The 18,671-nt window shown below is 45.5% G+C and overlaps 1 protein-coding gene across 1 annotated transcript; it reads right to left on the bottom strand.

Annotated features, from left to right (window-relative positions):
• Positions 1-286: 286 nt before the first annotated feature.
• Positions 287-18,650, bottom strand: LOC126528161 (uncharacterized). The gene is made up of 7 exons (XM_050176028.2): positions 18,025-18,650; positions 14,319-14,483; positions 13,364-13,536; positions 12,179-12,340; positions 9,190-9,354; positions 7,174-7,425; positions 287-6,015 (listed from the first exon to the last, which is right to left on the bottom strand). The coding sequence occupies exons 1-7, from the start codon at positions 18,201-18,203 to the stop codon at positions 5,792-5,794; spliced, it is 1,320 nt and encodes a 439-aa protein (XP_050031985.1). The 5' UTR covers positions 18,204-18,650; the 3' UTR covers positions 287-5,791.
• Between the last annotated feature and the right edge of the window lie 21 nt (positions 18,651-18,671).

Raw genomic sequence — 18,671 nt, 5'->3', positions numbered from 1 at the left:
CTAACGGCATTACGTGTACCACTTTACATTTCTTTAGAAATTGGAAATATTCAGTATTCAACATTCTAATGTTTTTCTCGAATATTTGTAACTGATTCGGCAATTTAACTACTCACACTTCTAACTAAAATAAATTAATCAGGCCCATTGCTTCTTAACTGGCCTGAAGCAAAAGTTGATGCTTTGCTATTTGTGTCTGAGTCAGGATGGCTGTGTCTTGTTTATCCAAAACAGTACGTACTGTGTGCAATGACAATTTCACGTAGAACCTCCTATAAACACTTGGTAGCACCCAACAAAAAGCGCTTTATTGAATCCATCTGTTCAACACGCATACTGTTCCGCACTGAACGACCAGCAGCTTGACATATAAGTACATGCTCTCAAATACTCTCAACGCTGCTAAAATGACAATTACACATTTGTATACAACAGCTTTCCATACAAAATGCCTTGGTGCGCGTAACTCAAACAAAATATCAGGGAGGTCACACACACTTTAACATGCAGAACACGCGGCTATATTCAGAGATGTGAAAACATCTGCAAAAGCACCGGTGAGTTGACAAAGCAGCCTGAACACATAGGCAGATCTGCGGCCATACTACAAAGCAGCCATTTTTTAATGATGTCACTATAGCGTTTCAACATATATCACCATCACTCTTCTATATCGCTGGCACCTGCCAGCTTTGTGCTTGCTAGTTAAGCCATGTGACGTGTATGTACAGTGTTCACAGAATGAAACACATCAATTTAGGGCTAACTAATGCGAATACTTTTGTTACCACTGGCTGCAGTTTGTGTCACATTGACGCAATTTTGGCGCGTACACTTATATCAGAGTCCGCGTCACCGTTGGCGACCAGATTCCTAGTGACATGACGTGGTACTCTCGAGTACTTTGCACATGTGCAAGCTTCTACCGAATGCTCCCTGTTGTGTTTCATTCCATGAGCACTATACACCCCTGCAATTTATTAACCAGAACACATGGGCTTTGCCCACACAGCATCTCGATGCCTTATAACGGCGAGATAGGTGACACTATGCACAAGTCCACAAAAGCACTCTCTGCTTGAGCATCGTCTGCTACACTATTTGCATCAGTAGGACACAAGCCCAGTCAGTTATCTGCGCAGTCCTACTTGTGAAAAGCCAATGTGAAAACAGGTGTAGATTAAGATGTTTCACCTGTGATGCGCTATCCATTTTTTCTTTGCATTACTGGAACCCACACCAGGGAATAAGCATAAACAAGAATGCAAATTTAACATAAACGAGGCATTGTAATTAGGAAAAGAAGCAGGAGCGAAGCTCTGATTGCAAATACTTGTAGCTGCGTGGCCTGGCTATTTGTAACGTTACACAATATGGCCTCGCATGTAACAAAGGCAGGGCATGCATACTTTTGAAGTAAACAGTGTAGCAGACGGCATTTAAACAGAAGACTGTTTCGTGCACTTGCACGTACTATCGCCGATCTCGCCGTTATAAAGCGATATGTGCCATGTAGTTGATGCACACTCATTCTGGTTAAAAGTTATAGGGGTGTACAACAGATAGTTTAGATAACAATATGCTGCAACAAGTTAATTTGGAGCTACGATTGTTCATACAGGTGAACACGGGTGAACAGTGCCCCAGAGTTGCACAAAAATCCGAGCACATGATTTAAAAAAAAAAATGCTTCACTCTTAAAAAGGTATTGGGCATAGTTGAGAGACAGACGATGCTGCTTGCTGCACGTTTGTCCCATGTGCCCATTTATATCTGCCCCCGACGTTACCTAGCACATGAAAAGCTGGCAGGTGGCCAGCACAGTTACTAGTAACAGTAATCCGGTGGCAGTATCCTATAGCTCTCTGCAGTCAAGTGTGCACAAATTTGTTCCAGCAGTGAAACCACTTGCGCCAATGAGGTGTAAATGTCAAGGTGCAGGTGTTGAGCAGAATAAACAGGAGGCTGAATAAACAAGACATTTGTGCCAAAGTTTCCTTCTATCTTGCAAACAAAACGTACGGCTCTCTCTACGAGAACAGTTTTTCGCTGGTGCTGCAGCTTACGTGAGCAAGTTACACAGGTGCTACCATTCCACTTTTGCAAAGTCCAAAATTCTAATTCTGCGTGGTACTTTCAAACAGAACTGTCAAGAAAAACATAATAGTGGTGTTGGCGGCATGTACCTGCACCACAGTAGCGCATCCTGCCAGAAAGTGTCTCAACGACACAGGTTAACATAAAAGCATGCAGGACCTTCTCCTGCATGCCTTGGCCGTCACTGGCTAAAGTCAGGTCAAGTCTGAAAAACGAACTCTACTATGACAGAAGGATAGAATAAAAGAAACATAATATTTTCTGTTTTTATCTTTGTACAATGCATGGTAATTTGCTGTCACCTTGTCTGCATAAGCTGTAATCGGGCACCAGACACCTAGGCCCCATCGTAAATAAAAACGGGAATCTCTAAAACTGAAAGACAATGGACCAAACTTCTCCAGTCTACAGGGAATTGTGGTTACATATAACTCAAAGCCAAAAAGCCAAACAGGAACTATGACAGTCACTCTCACAATGTACCCAACACAAAGTAAAGGACAAGACTGTTCACACAAGAAAGGCATATTCCTTCAGTCTTACAAGACGAGAACATGGAGGAAGTTTATACGTAATATATAAGTCTGAGGCACGGCCCCATGGTAACGTAAAATCTTAACGATGCAGCAACAGTGTTATAGATAATATGAAATGAGGTTGGACATGACTTATGGTAGATGGTAATTGGGCAAGAATGCTGAAGCTTATGCAGCACAAACCACTGCTAACAATGACCAAAAGAAAATGAACTGTGATAAATCTTTGAGATAACCATTGTGCAAGAGCAGTGAAAGCTAGCAATGCACGACAGCGTCACTGCCACTGGTCGTGATAGTGTCACGACCCATGCACGAGAGCGGCACTGATAGCTTCACAGTGATGGAGCATTTGTTCGGTGAGGGAAATGATAAAACTCTATAAGCACATCTCACGAGATGTTAAAAAAGCCAACCATGTGAAAATGTTCCCGTTAGCATGAATACGCAAGTTTGTACAGTCAAACCTCATTATGATGAAGTCTCTTCCAACACGGAAACACCCTCGTTATATCCAATATTCCTTATAAGCATGACAGCTGATATCAGTAAAAAATTTAACAAATTTTAAGTTTACTTCATCATATCGCATAATTCGCAATATAGAATCAAGAGGGGGGAACTTAGGGCCAGTTGGTCCGACATGTTTAAAGAGGAAAAGAACCGCGACTTCAAACGGGATGTAAGCCGAACGTATCCACTCCTTCGTCTTACGTCCCGTCTGAAGTCGTGGTTCTTTTCCTCTTTAAACATGTTTACAGAAGTTTGACTGTATCACTAAATCTGAGACTGTAGCCTCAGAAACGTCAGATTCTAGGTATATCAACCAAGCCATTCCAACGGAAAAGTTTGCTTGGTAAAGTCTTGTTGACCCAGAGGTCATGTCAAAATATGGCTTGTTGCGCAGACAATCCTAGCTGGCAGTGTACAATAAATGCCTGCAGAGATGACAATCTTGTACCACCAATTCAGATGGTGTTGTGAAACCTGCTTTTACAACATTATCAGAGTGCGTAGAAATTTCTGATGACATAAGAATTCCAACGTACAGAAGCATTCTAGGCTTTGCCAAGAAGCTGCCTAGAAGCGGATGACAATGACATTTGTTATGACATTCAGCAGCACTCTATGCTGCAATGTGTTTAAGTGGCAACATTAAAGTACTAAGGAGGGCCAGCTGCTACCTACCTACCAGCTGCTAGAAACTTGCTGCTATTACTAGCATACTAGAAGCTCGGTGCCACATAATGCAGTTTTTAGAGGCTAATGTGAATCAATTTTTGTGCCATTTGCATCAGCTAAAAAGTGTGTGAAAAAATGACCATGCCTTCTACAGCACATTACAAACTTTCTTTTTTCTGTGGCCACATTTTCCATAAGCGTCTATCCTGATCTTGTCTTTGTACGTTATATCACTAGCTCATGCAAGCTCTCACGCGCTGTTTTCACCGGGATCAGCCATTAATGCAAATGTCATCGGCATGTACAGGTTGCAAATCTATGAAATCTGCGTGAATGGCATAAGCAAATCTGTGAAACTGCGTCCAGTACTGAATGTTTCTAAGAAGACTACAGCTTGCACTCAATACTGCATGAGCATGTTGGCACCCATTTTCCGATTGACCAGTGCACACCGGAACACATAGCCTTGTGATACGGTTATCGGTGAACGCTATACCTTACGCTTACCATATCCACAGAGGAGAACAGCTGTTGTAAACTAAGACGGCAACAATGTGGAGCATCTCGGCAATGTGGAGTTGGTGACAAAAGTTTATGAGACATGGAATTTTCAAAATGAAAAAAAAAGGACAAAAGAAAAGGAATTCCTGTGAAGTCTTGGCACGCAGCCTCAAATTCAATGTTGCAGACTGCATTAGCTTTTGTGACCAACACGGTGATTAAATTAGAATCATTGGGTCTTAACAGTGCAGCATTTCACATATGTCATGGAACTTGTGTCCTGTAAGCTTTTGCGGCCAACCGTACCTTCAGTGTGACACTGCCTCGCATTAACGTGCCCAGGTTCAGTCAGGCAATAACCGTGACGCTGTCATGGCCAAGATGCATACCATAACGCACCTGTGACACTACGGAACGCATTATTGTTGGGATTTTAGGGCAGCAACTGCACGGAGTGAACACGCACACTGATTCCACGTCAAAAATACATTACACACAGTTGCTGGTTAAGAGTTGCTGCTGCTGCTGGCAAAGCTATACAGGCTGCTTATCTCTCGTAAGACATGTGAACACACTAAGAAACGTCTAAAACAGTGCATTTTTTTTAGTGAGAGAGTGACACTAAGTGGCTGAAGGCACGTAGAGCTTGACGTAACTATGCAAACATATTCGATAATACAGTACGCAACAAAAGGACACCGCCTGGGGCACAAGGCAAGGGAAATCATGATGAAAAAACCGTTACTCCACTGAAAGCAGGCTAGGAGCCAAGCACCAGGCCACGCTTGCGCACCAGATGGCTTCCCAGCGATGCATGGTGAGACAAGGTGCACCAGAAGCGTGTTCCCATAGTGCATGTGTCATTAAGTTCAACACGATAAAACATCCGTGCCGGGTGGATGTGGAAGTCTCCACCAAGTCATTCACCGGACAGAGATGCCTGGAAAGACAATTCGCCTTCCCAAAAAAGGGCTCCCTTGGACACAGGAAAAGTGCGGAGGCGCAGATTCGGCAGACACAGAATGGCCACGTCAGATAGTCGCCGTTAAGTCTCCCTGCAGGCACCACAGTAATGCCCAGATGTGCCCGACACGATAAGCAGGCAGTACTCACCTCCACACTCACTAGTGTGACAGCACATCCGACAAAATGCACTGTCCCCGCACTAAGCAAGCAGAGGCACCGGAAGTCGCCCCACTCGAGGTAAGACGTGTCCATCCGAAGATGCCAGGCGAAATACGCGAGCTTCGGCAGAGAAGGTTTGCCTACCGGCAGAAGGCAAGGCATGAGGGCACATTTGACAAGACACATTATGCCCAACAAGCACACGCAGCGTGTCCGGGAAATGCCTAAACACAGATGCTAGCAGGGTGCCCCGAGACTTCACTAGATAAGGTATGCAGCTTGCACTAGAAGAGCGTCACAGAAGGTAGAGAGACAGGGGAGGCGAAGCACGCGGCAAAGTTACGAGCGACTCAGAGAATGGCGCAGCAGCCGACATCGCGCACCTCAGGCGGAGGGGGCATCACCTCCTGCGGCGGCTCCTGGTAGGAGCCGTCCAGGTACACCCGCAGGACGAATATCCAGTACTCGCTGCGGTTGCCGTTGTTGTAGGTGAAACTACTCTCGATGCCGGCATGGGCTTCGCCGCCGGTGAACAAGCGCATGGCCACCGTCTCGCAGCTCAGCACACGAGCACCTGCACAGTATGAAGGACGCGGCAAGGCATGGCAGTGAATTCTATGCTACCGAAAGGCCTAGCCTTTGTTTTCATTGGCTGCCTATGCTAGCACAACGGCTGATAAGACTTGCTCGGTGAGTATTGCACTCATTTATCAACAACCTGTTTGTGGTATTCTCGAGCGATCGCTTTCGCAGGATTTTGCATGACTTGGCACCAAATCTGGTGACGTGTATGGCCGACAGCATTGCTGGCACTGTGCAAAGATAGTCGGGAATGCTGTCAGTCATATAGTATGCCAACGCGTCTTGTGCCGAGTCATGCAAAATCTCAGCAGGGTGATTGCATTCTCAAAAGTGATCGCTACATAAAACTGCCCCTGTGTTACCTTTTTAAGGTGCGAACCAGTCGGTAGAAAAAGCATTTGCGTCAGAACCTGGAGTTTGGTCCTAGCACTGTTTCTCGAAACCAGTGGAAATCAACACGAGCATGAAGTGAGAAAAATAGATGCAGCATTGCATTAAGAAGCGAACTTAATTGGGAGGATCTTAAGTCGAATGAAATTCTAAGATGTCTGCGTGCACTGCTCGCACACACCAGCCATGGCCTTTGAAACACGCAATAAAATAAAAGAAAAAGAAAGAAACAACAGACTTCACCACTTGCATTTATACATTCAAATCTAGCCAGCAAGTTTAGCCAAAGCATCAACTGCAACAGCACATTGGCACAGGCGCGTGTTCCAGTGCCCCACCAACACAGAGACTATGCAGTCCTTGTTTTTGATGGGTATATATTCTGTTACTGTAGGAGCCCTTTCCATTATTTTCTCAAGTGAGCTAGGGGCACACATTTGTGGCCCCAGCTCAACCCGGGGAGCACTCCAACCATAGCTTGCACACTGCAACTTATACCGCCACTTCTTGATATTACTTTTAAATTACTGACCCCTGATCTGCATACTACAACGATCTTGCATAAATTTACGTGGAGCTTTGTCCAGTAACTAAAGGGCTCAATAATTAATAGTAATTAACTGAAAAAAGAACACACACACAAGGAGGCATGGATTTGTAACAGAACTGCTGCATTACTGTTCTGCCCCGCACAGTGAGAGAAAGGGTCTTCACCTTTCCACGAAAGTCGGGAAAGAGGTTGGAAGAAGGGGACACTGACCGGTGGCCCTAATCCAGGCCTCGACACGCTTCTTGGTGGCCGACAGGCTCTCAAACTCGGGCACAAAGATTCCGCGCGTCAGCTGCAGCGGCATGAAGGTCTTGCAGTGTAGGGCCAAGGGAGGGGAGGGCGGCAGTCCCCCTTCTATGGGCATGGGCTCCTTGCTGTAGGCCACCCTCAACACCCGCACAAAGAAGGTGGTCCGCTCCGCGTGTTCCGTGTAAGACATGCGCTGTGTGTCCACCATGGTGCCTGCGTAAAAAAAGAAAATCCTGTTAATTAGAGGAAAAAGAATCTATAAAAACGAAGCTGTTGCACGAGTGGAGAACTGCTTCTTTTGTTAACGATGGCATCAGGGTTCTGCTTATGCGCCAGCTGCAATGAATTTTTTGTGCCACTTAAAAAAACCTAATTTTGGATAGTTTAGACACAGAGCAACCTTAGTGCAAAATTTTACGTTTGAAATATGAATTAGTGCATGATAAAAAGTTAGCAAAAATGAATATTTTTGATACCGAAACTGCGGAAAATGCTTCTTTATTACTGCTCAATGGAAATGATGCGCAACACAGAATGTTGGGAACCTGTGCAGTTTTTGGCATGACCTAAGATCAAGTGGCACCCTGGGCGTGCAGAAAATCCCGGAAGCTGTGCTGAGGTCTGGGTTTTGCATAATTTCTGCTACCACTAGGTGCACGCATTACTATCTGATTAAGTGATAATTAAAGGCTGTTAAAAGAAAATGAGACAATTATCAGCTTTACATATTTGCCAAGATTGCTTCAATAGCATGTAGTACTTCTCATTTATAACCAATTTAGCCAAAGTGAAATTTCACTGCAGCTGGCATTTAAGTGACCCTCATATCATTCTTTAAGGCTGTACTAGCTCCAACATGACTGCAGGGAATTTGCTTTGTCATGCAGCATTAAGTTGCAGAAGTTTATGCAGAACTTGCAGAAGTATAACATTTGTGATCGCCATCTGTTACCCATTTCGGAACCCATAGAGCACTTTGCACTTAGTACACTCAACGCACTGACATTTGTCACTGCAGTCGAAACGGCTCATTTGCCAGTGCTGTTTCAGCCAATCAGAGCGCGCTCCTCGGGACAGGGTCTGCATTGATTGTGATTGGATTACAGCTACAGGCGTCAAGTTTACCACCACTTCCAATATCTTTATGACTATACTTCTTTGACTATCATTCATACCGAGTTCACGCTTCCGTCTGGTTGCCTGCCTCTTGAGCATTGAAAGACTATCTCGCATATTATGACATCGATGTCACACGATTGAAGTCCTTGGTGGATAGTTTGTTTCATGTATTTGAGTGTTCCTTATTTTGCAAATACAGGTTAACTTCATCACAATGAACAAGAACATAGCAAATTATAAGATATAACAAAGTAAATTAACATTTGATAAAGCACACTTTACTTCAATGAGTATTTCACTGCTATATATATTGAAACTAAAATTGCAACATGCGGGACAATATAGACAATGTCGGTTACAGCGTAGCAAGTATATATTTGTTTACTCAGAAGCTGAAAATGTGTATTCTCGTAGCAAAAATGTCAAAGAGCCAGCAACAGCAACTTGAAACTCCCATTCTAGATGCTAGTGTGCATTTGATCCAGTGGCTTGACTTGGCTGGCCAACAGCCGGCAAGTGAACATGCTGATCTCGTGAGATCGCACCGACTGCGTGTGGTCACACTGGGCCTCCTGTAGCAATTCACAGGAGGCCCTTTGTTGGCCCAGCGAAGGCATCACGCTTGCGTTTCTTTTGCATAGATATTAGAAAGAAATTGCAATGTAAAGAACATACTTTTTTGCTGGATGAGACTTTGCTATAACGAGGTTCGACCACGCAATGTCTTTGCCTTGCATTGACAGTCATATTTGTAGAAGACCTTTGGTGCACCGAGGCTTTACTTCTATACTTTATGTACACCATGCATCACACTTGCTTACTAGAGTACTTTAGCAATGTCACGGAGTTGTTGCTCACCTGACTTCAGCTTGATCTCGAGGGACTGGGCATTGCAGAAACGCAGTGAGCCCTGCTGGGAGCACCACTGGGCAGCCCGGCCAATGACGTTGCAGAATGGCTCATACCTCGGGAACGAAAAGAGGCCACCCGTCGACTGCCGCAGGGGCACAAAGTCTGCCACGCCTGCGTGCGCCGCGAAGAAACGTGTAAACACGACACGATAAGTTTAGGTGTCAACCACATTTTTTTAGTGTGCAGGAGAGAAGGTCATGAGGCTTCAGAAATGTTGCTGAAAAAGGCAGGCGCAATCATGCAAGCTGTGATTAAAAAGTACCGTAAAACCTCAAATACAGTACGAACCAGTATGACACGAGCGGTAAATCTAGGATTGAAAGAAAGGCCACGTATAGTACGTATCGCAAATCAACGTACTTCGACACTACTTCTTTATTGGTTTGCTCACTCACCCTAACTTTCCTCAGAAGACACATTGCTGAAGAGTTCCATCCAAGGGCACTCATCTGTGCTGTCAAGAGCATTCAATATTCCGTCCTGTCACCTTGGCAAATGCTTCAGCCACATTTCAGCACAGTGGGCATGGGTGTTCGCGACTTTGGTTTCCCGCTTCCATTGCAGTGATCGCTGATGATGGCAATAGGTGCCTGCTGCCTTGCACCATGCTTCAACGCCGAAACTGTGACTAAAGACACACGGAATAACGCGGAAAATTTTTGGTGACCAAATGTAATTCGAGACAGAGATTATGCTAGCAAAATTTTGCAAAAATAAAAGCTAGTATTATATGTGGGTTCTTATGGCAAGTTCCGTGCCTTTTACACCTTGCTTTCCCATGTGATTTGTGTGTAGAGGCAGCAGTCAAAACGATCTGCATGGGACTTTTTACTATAGCAACATACCGATTAACTACCGAGCACCCCCGGAGCACCTGTAATTTGCGCCAAAATTTAGGTCAGGTCTCGCTCTGCATATTTGACAGTGCAGTTATTCTTGATTTGTGACAATTGCTGCTTCATATATCGCAAGTCCAACTTGTGGATATATAGTTACGTCAAATTAATTCGTGCACATTTGTGCCACCAGAGTATTTGACACACTATGTTTTGTTTGCGAGCATAAGCGGTTTCTGCCATGGCAGCTTGTCACAGCAATGAATCACTCCATTCGCTCGGCAATAAGTAGATTCAGGTCTGCGATGTCTTCCATGTAAAAATTATATCATATCTTGCTACGTAGAAGTCTTGGACTTAGTGTTACATTGAATTAGACCAAGCATACCTATGGACTGAAGCACTACGTTTTCTTCGTGAATGTGAGGAGTCTCTTTTGCCTTTGCAGTGTTGCCCACTATGTGTGAAATGAAGTATAGTAGAACCTCGTTCATATGTTTTGGAAAAATATGCAAGGAAAGAAACCTACTAACCAAGAAAATCTACGATTCGAAGTTGCAAAAATATATTTGGCAGACTGAATTGTCGTTAACATCTATGTAATGCGAAGTGTTGCACAAAGAGTTGTAGCATGAGACCCAAAAGTGCACCGAGCTGATGAGGCCCAAGCAGCCCCAGACTCAAGTTGTCGTATTTGTGGCTTTGGCAAAGCTTCAGTTTGTGCTCCTTGAGTTTGGCCTGGGCTTCTTCAGGGGAATCATTTCGATGGGACGTTCTGACGTGCGCACTTGGCAAGTATCATTATGAGATGAGACAATCGCACATCTCGAGGGAAACCAAAACGAAATCAAGTTGGTGGGTGATGGCAGAATACGATGCACCAGAGTGAAAAGTGACAATCGCCTTGCGCCGTCTGCAGCAGGGAACATTGTCGCGTTAGGTTTATCACCTAGTAAAAGAATGCAGCACACTTCCAATGGCACTATGCCACACGCCCTGTCAAACAGATAAATGAAGATGCTCATTGCGATAGAGTTGACGGCGATAGCTGTAAATGCGGCATGGCTATGACCTGCAAGGAGCTATGCCAGTGCAAGCTGGCATTTTCGTGTGATGCATGGGCGTGTGCTGTGGAGAAGCGGTTGTTATTAATTGCGCACCTCGCGCCTTTTCTTGTTCAGATGGGATCTAGTGGCCGGAAAACGCACCTTGCGATTGCAGTTTGGCAATATACTGTATGTTGGTCCCGGAAGATCTGTGCTTTCTGGGAACATATTAACCAGCAAATAAGAAGTGTAACTGTATGCAATCATTTTTTGTGTTCTTGATCGTGAACGTTGGCACCGGGAAAATCGTACGAAACGGGATCTTATCAACAAGGTACTTAAACTATCACCTGGATCACATGCTGTAGGAGCAAATCAAGGGGCACTGAAACACTCTTTAAGTATGGCAAGGAAATGTTCCTGGTCTGTAGACAATGCTACTCTGCATCTTAAGCCACTCCATGCAGCAAGGAACTCACAATCTCACATAATGCATTGCTTGCTCTCTTCTGCAGTTATCAAAGCCTCTGCTCTTTTTCTACCTTAGGCAATGTCAGTGATGATGTTACATGAACAATTGCCCATAGGCACCAGCCAGTGGATATTCACATGCACACCTTTCCAGATTTTATCGGAAATGGTTAAGCAGCAGTTGGTAATGCTCCCCACCCCTTTGTCACCCTTGAGCACCTCTGCCAGATGCAAGCCCCAAACAGTAACCATAAATGCACTGCAGAATGGGGAAAAAGAGAAGTGATTAGCATCACTATTAGCACCACCCAACTGAGAGCAACTATCGGCGAAAGTAAATGTTGCACTTTATATCTCCACTTATATTAGGTTTTCTTCAAAATGTCCTTGAGTATATGTTTCTTGAAGGGCATAGCACTCGCTTACATGTGCTTCTCAGTTTCAAGAAATGACGTTTCAGGGCTCCTTTGATGCTCACCATAAAACAGATAGCACTACATAACGATCACAATGATGGCCATAGCTGACAGCTTTTCATGGAGGCTTGCAAGGCCACTTTGATGCAACCACGGTGGAACTCACCGATTTCCTCGCAACTCGTGGAGCCAAGCTCATAGAAGACCCGCACCACAAAGAGGAAGTGCCGGTTGCGTCCGCCGTACTCGGACCAGTACGACCGGTCGGGGTCAAAGTTCGAGTAGCTGGGGATCTTCATCTCTTGCGTCTCCACCGCCAGAACACGCCCTGCACGTTGCAACAAACACGACACATGCCATGAGGGTGCGAATAGGTGATGATTCTCTGGTCCAATCCTCTGAGAGGCATTTGCCACCACATCCTTTACCTTTCACAGACTATATAAGTGGCCCTTTAACAAGCTATGCCAAGACTTTGGTGGCTGCAACAAGTTACTGGAAGAATTAGCAGAGCAGCTAGAGAACGGTAGCATGTAAGGCAGTGAAGGAATAGAGACGGCGATAGCCCAGAATGCAGTGTCTAGTCATTCCTTTGAGGAATCAGTGTCAGCAGCATCAGAATGCTACTTGATATTCCATAGCAGTGCTTCAGTGTCCTGCAATGTAAACATAACAAAATATCAGGTCAGCCGAAGCACCAAATATTTCCAAAAGGCTGCACCTGACAAAGCATAGGGAATTGTGCTTCCTATGCAAACAGATAAAGATGGAAAAGAGAGACCCAGACACCAGAAAACATCAACAGCTGCGATATAGCAGGGCACCTTAGACCATAGAAGCCCTGTTAGCTCCTTTCACTAATAAAAATATTTTACAGCAAACAGCTGTTAATTCTGCATTCGGGGCCAACGTTGTCTGTCACATCCCCAATTGCCACAACAGAAAACCCTCCTTGTTGCTGCCCCGCCCTCATACCACCACTCACTCTCCTGCACACTGTACTGTCACACTGTTTAGAGCACGCCACCGGGTGGCACCACCTCAATGTGTCACTGTAGCAGAGCAGCAGAGTCAGACTGCTGTGTGGCAGTGAAATTTGCCACACTGTTTTATCAAGTTCCTTCTTGTACTAAGGAAGATGTCAAAACACAGTCGTGTAACTTCGCAACATACAACAAAAGTTTAACTGGCACACTGTTTTGCCACTGCAGCCATAAAATAATGACTGTCCATCGTCTATGATGAGGTAGCTGCCAAAAGTCTCGCAAATCTCCTGAAAATTTTCTCATCAGGCACATAATGCTTCTGCTTGACAATTCGAGTTCCCAGGTACTAATCTCCACACACATACCTGGTGCAGGCTGGTGCATTAGCTGCTGGTTGTAGCGTTCCAGAAGCTCATGCAGCGTCTCGAATGTAGGCATTCCAAACAGCCCCGCATGGCCCGTCTGCTGCGGGATCAGGTTGCGGTACTCCAGCTGCTGTGCAGGTCGACTCTGGTCAACGCGTGGAACCAGCCATAGCCTGCACCGCAGCCAATGCTTAGTCATGGTAATGCCTGCCACATTTCTTCGGTCAGTTCTCCTATGTCTGAACATATAACTCAATTGACTGATCAAATGATGTTGCATTTCCTAAAATTTGTCTTCCCTGCCTAACTCTTGTCTCCTCTGATATTCTTGCACAACACCCTTGCCATTCTTGTATGACAACCCTGACACCCTTGCATGACACACACGCGAAGGCGGGAGTTACTTGTTGGAGTTTCGTAGCTCCAACGACAGATAGAGCAAGTGTGCGGATGCTAGCACCACCTAATGGTGTGGATGACTAAATTGCAAAAGGAAGTTGCTTGAGCTGCAAGACGGCACGCACGGACTGACCATGTGCTTGTCAATGCAGTTCTGAAATTAGTACTGTACACGAGATACTATGTGCACATGGTGCAAGCTGCCATAATACAATGGTGCCCGCCCATATGCATTTATGACACAGTTTTAAATATCAAAATGATATATAAAGCAAGCAACCTACAGCACAGTTTTTGACATTGTGCACTCCTAATTAACCGTGCTCATATCACACGATCGTAAACGTCAGAATTCTCTGCCAACAAAATGTGATGAAAGTGATGACACATCTCCGACCAGCATTATTTTCATGCCACCTAATGTTCACTGACAGGTTTCCCACTGTTCTACTGGGGAACTGTATTCACAGATTCTCGCAATGCTGTAGTCACGCGAAGCTGAAAGTATTGCTGAAAGTGGTTGATCAAGAGAAATGCATGGCATACACCCACACACCTCAGGCTGCGCACATAGCGGGTGCTCTGCTCGCCGTACTCGTAGTATGTCATGCGCTCGGTGTTGACCACCTCGGATGAGGTCTTGAACTCGACGCTCTCGCATGTCTTCACCTCCCAGGTGCAGTTCTCCTTGAGCCAGTCGTTGGCACGTTGGAGCAGCACCCTGCATGAGAAGCAAATGGATGAACACGCACCCACACCATCAACCGAGGAGGTCAATAAATTTACTTATTTATCTCTCTACATACACTGCCATAATATGGCATTACAGCAGGGTAAAATACCAGCAGGTAAGGAACACGGCCATGCGTGCTGTCTCTATGGTGGCATTTCAGGTGTCCTCTTGGTGCCTCTTGCCTCGCCTACCCTGGCAGTGGTACATTTGCACACATTTGTGTATTATATAAGTGTGTATGCACTTATGTATACTTGTGCCAAAACGCATCTTGCAATGTAGTTGTACATCTCCTGCGAGAAATAAAGCACTACAACTACAGCCCTTAACCTGTGGGAGTGGCTCAGTGGCTATGGCGCTTTGCTGACGAGCACGAGACCACGAGTCTAATCCCCAGCAGGAGGCTGCTGCCTTCTGATTGGGGCAAAATGCAATAACGCTCATGCACTTACGTTTAGGGTGCACATCAAAGAATCCCCTGTGGTCAAGATTAATCTGGAGCCTTCCACCAGAGTCCTCTCATAAGCAACTGTGTGATTTCAGGACATTAAACCTCATAACTTAGGAGAGCAGAAAGTTGGGCTAGTTGGCTGAAATGCGTACTGAAAAAGTTTTCGCGGAGGCACGGCTTGCCCTTGTGTCTCCACGCAAACTTTTTCAGTACCCATAACTTAATTTTTTATTACAGCCTTCATTAGTTGGCTGAAATGCGTACTGAAAAAGTTTTCGCGGAGGCACGGCTTGCCCTTGTGTCTCCACGCAAACTTTTTCAGTACCCATAACTTAATTTTTTATTACAGCCTTCATTAGATGCACTCCTTGCTGATACACACCACGCAACAACAACGTTTCTTTCCCAAGTCCCAGCCGGAATGCATTCAGTTGACTGTTGACAGCTGTCGCCTAACTTGATATGTTTTGTGACTTCTAGGTGCACTCGCTTTGGCCGCACAGGACGACGCAGACAGGAAAGACATTAATGCAGACAATAGATGGTGATAAAGTGATCTGCACACTGCTACTGCACAATTTACTTGTGCCCGAGTCAAAGAAACCCTTCCCTTTTAGTTAATAGAAACTTCCAAGCAACCTGCAACTACGTGCAAAATTGCACTGCTTCTACTATAGTATAGCAGCAGCACGGCTGTTAACAAAAACAATCTCAGCAAGCAGCATTTCTTCCTAGCCTAGTTGCTTTGTAATTAATGGCATATAGCACATGTCTTCTTCGGGCTCAAAGACATGGTCAGACAAAGCTCAGTGACATGGTCACTTTCTTATTACCGACCAGTATGTTACAAAAACCCATTTTTCGTTTAACTACCATGGTTGGATGCAGACAGCAGCACCTTGTCGTATGTGCACAGAGTAATCTTCCCCTCCATGTGTGATGGATTGGGATGTTGATGCTGCACCCTGGATTTTGGTGTCACGTTGCTGTATTCAAAACAGACTTTGTGGGTGCTTTTCATCGTCTGTGATGACACAACAGTCTAAGCCAAGCAAGTGTCAGTTTTCTTGAACCCTGGCGGCACGAACATGACTCAACTGCTTCCACGCAGTCTTGCAGGCATCTATCTTCATATCTGGGCTTCTGTCTTCAATCGTTTCCGAGTTAATTACCAAACGGATTGAAAGGCAATGTGAATTATAGAGTACAAGGCATCTTACAAGCATATGAGACACGAACAATCAACAGGAAGACACTGCAAATTTATACTTCGTTCACTTCATAAACTTGTTGAGCTGGTTCCAAGGAAGATGTTATACTTTATGCTACCTCTAAAGACACATCCTGCAGATTATGCTAGCAGATGCATTACCGGGATGCATTACCAGTTGGTTTTAGCTGAGGTGTGGTACAAGGGACACAAAAGTTTGTATGCTTATTTCTTCTGCCTGTCTATGGCCATGTAGGCAGGTGGTGAATAAGTGTGCATATTTACACAGCGCAAGCTACAGCTAGCTACAATGCTCTTTATTTCTCTTTTTATTCCACCTTTGTTGCTTCATGCGATGTCATGATTTTGGCTTGTAGACTTAATTTGAGAGCGTAGACGCACAATCTTTAAATAGGTGACTGGATATGCAGTGGTGCAAAATTACACTATCAAGTTAATTATGATTTGTAAGAGGTTTCCTGCCTGCGTTTCAGTTGGTTGGAATAGTACAAGCCATATCATATAGTGGCACTTTCATGTTTCTTGTAGTGTCATTCTCACTATTGACATCGTAACCAATATTTAAAGCTGTAATGCATGATTAAGCAATTCATGGCTCCAGCTGGCTCCTCACTCTGCATCAATATGAAAAACAACACCTATAATCTGCTTTCAAAGAGCGACATCCTGTAGACATGCGAGTTGTCTATACAGTTGTTATAGGTTGAAGAATCCTTCTAGCGTAACCTTTCTTTTATTTTGCGTGCAACTCCTCTTTCATACTGGCAAACTGTGTACAAGAGTGAGTCCCATATACATAATGCTGCACCTCGAACTGCGTGGTAACTGTGTATGCCACACAATTGAATGCACTAATGATTACGTACAATCATTAAAAAGAAAGTATGAGCAAGGATTATCTGTAGCTTTGCAGGACCGGCTGGCATACATATACCTCATGATTTGATGCACACATTTTATGCTCGACAGTGTTATCGTTGTTGTTAGCACTGTTGTGAGAACTGCTGTGCTCGTTCCTTCCTATGAATGCGGCGCGCAAAAATTTTTCGAGATCGCGAGTTTAACAGCAAAGAGCGTTGACCGGACAATGCGAGCGAATATATGTATTTCTGGGATTCCCGACACTATCGCGACGGCCGTTATCACCTCACCTACAGCTGCGGGCTACAGACGCTTACAATGCGTCTCGAAATTACAACCAGGGGCTCGCTGCGAAAACACGAAGAAGTTGCGGAAACCACCGGTAAAACTCATGTCACTCGATCGCGCTGCCAACTCGTACGTAGCTGAAACTGAGTCGCCCTATATATAGTCGATCAGCTTTGCGTGCAGCAAAGCGCTTGTTAGTGAAGGAAAATAACGACCACCCTCAACCAAGGTCAGTATAACGACGGCTCAAGGAAGTTTTTCTCCACGCGTGACCTCTGGTTGACCACACGCCATAGCAATAACCAGCTTTGCAAGGAAGAATATATTGGCACGTATAAACACACATGCACTTTTCGATGGCTGGACATCTCCGACGCAGTGCTTGCTTTGGGGACTGACGGCTTGCACAACTTGCACCGCGCGTGGAATCGAAAGTACCACCGTGGGATCGCTGCGAAAACACACAGCTGCTGTCGTGCAACCAGTGACCTCGCAAAACGCAGACGGTGCGATATCACGCACGCGCGACACACTGATTTCGTTTGCGCCTAGCTTCTGCGTGTCTGCATTCAGAATAAGCGCTTCGAATTCTCGCTTCGAAGCTTGCACAAGAATCGAAACCAACCATGAAAGGCGTCGCGTTACCGCGATATTGCAGCATCGTCGCGCCCAACTTGTAGTCGGGGCGCGCGTCTCACCTGAACGGCTCGAACGTCGGCGTGCTGAAGAGGCCGCCCGAACTGATGCAGTAAGGCAAGAAATCCACGAAGCTCAGTCCACCGCCCAGAGAAGCGTGCTGCCGCGTGGCTTCGCTGTACGAAGGCGGGAAGGACGAGACGTCCGGGCATCCCGCGAGCGGAGTAGCCGTGGCCGACATGACGCCGCCGTCGTCGTCTGCTCTCGCGCCGCAGACGAAAACAAGCGCGATCGCCGCCGCACCCGCTGCCGGCTCGGATGACGACAGCTACCGAGCGTCAATGGCCAATGCGTGGAGGCCGCCGGCAGCGATAAACAACGACTAGCGCCTCAGCGTACGTGCATTTCTCGGCGCGACGACACCACCACCGGACTGTTTACGACACAGGCTGCGCCCATCCCCCATCTGAGGCGCGTCACATGTCCTGATCAGGGTACCTTGCTCAACGATCTCAACCAACCTACCCGCTGGGCCTTACGCTAGGCTAGGGCAAAGGGAGAAGTTTTCCTGAAGGGCTCAATATTAATTTGTCCAACTATCGAAGTGCTCTGGCGTTCTTGCATTTTTTCTGTTTGCCCTGTCACATTGCTTTTTACGGCGCAAGGAAAATAAGATGCTTCTAGACATATGATATCACTATTCTCCATT

The sequence above is a fragment of the Dermacentor andersoni genome, chromosome 9 (genome assembly GCF_023375885.2).
Source record: "Dermacentor andersoni chromosome 9, qqDerAnde1_hic_scaffold, whole genome shotgun sequence".
Lineage (NCBI taxonomy): Eukaryota > Metazoa > Arthropoda > Arachnida > Ixodida > Ixodidae > Dermacentor > Dermacentor andersoni.
This window is presented reverse-complemented; position numbering and strand designations above follow the sequence as displayed.

Bases quoted from the DNA above. Each gene is read 5' to 3' on its own strand.
- LOC126528161 (XM_050176028.2), bottom strand. From the start codon at position 18,203: ATGTCGGCCACGGCTACTCCGCTCGCGGGATGCCCGGACGTCTCGTCC. The intron at 14,484-18,024 runs GTGAGACGCGCG...CTTCTCATGCAG, and splicing joins CCGACGTTCGAGCCGTTCAG to GGTGCTGCTCCAACGTGCCA. The intron at 13,537-14,318 runs GTGTGTGGGTGT...GCTGCGGTGCAG, and splicing joins CGCTATGTGCGCAGCCTGAG to GCTATGGCTGGTTCCACGCG.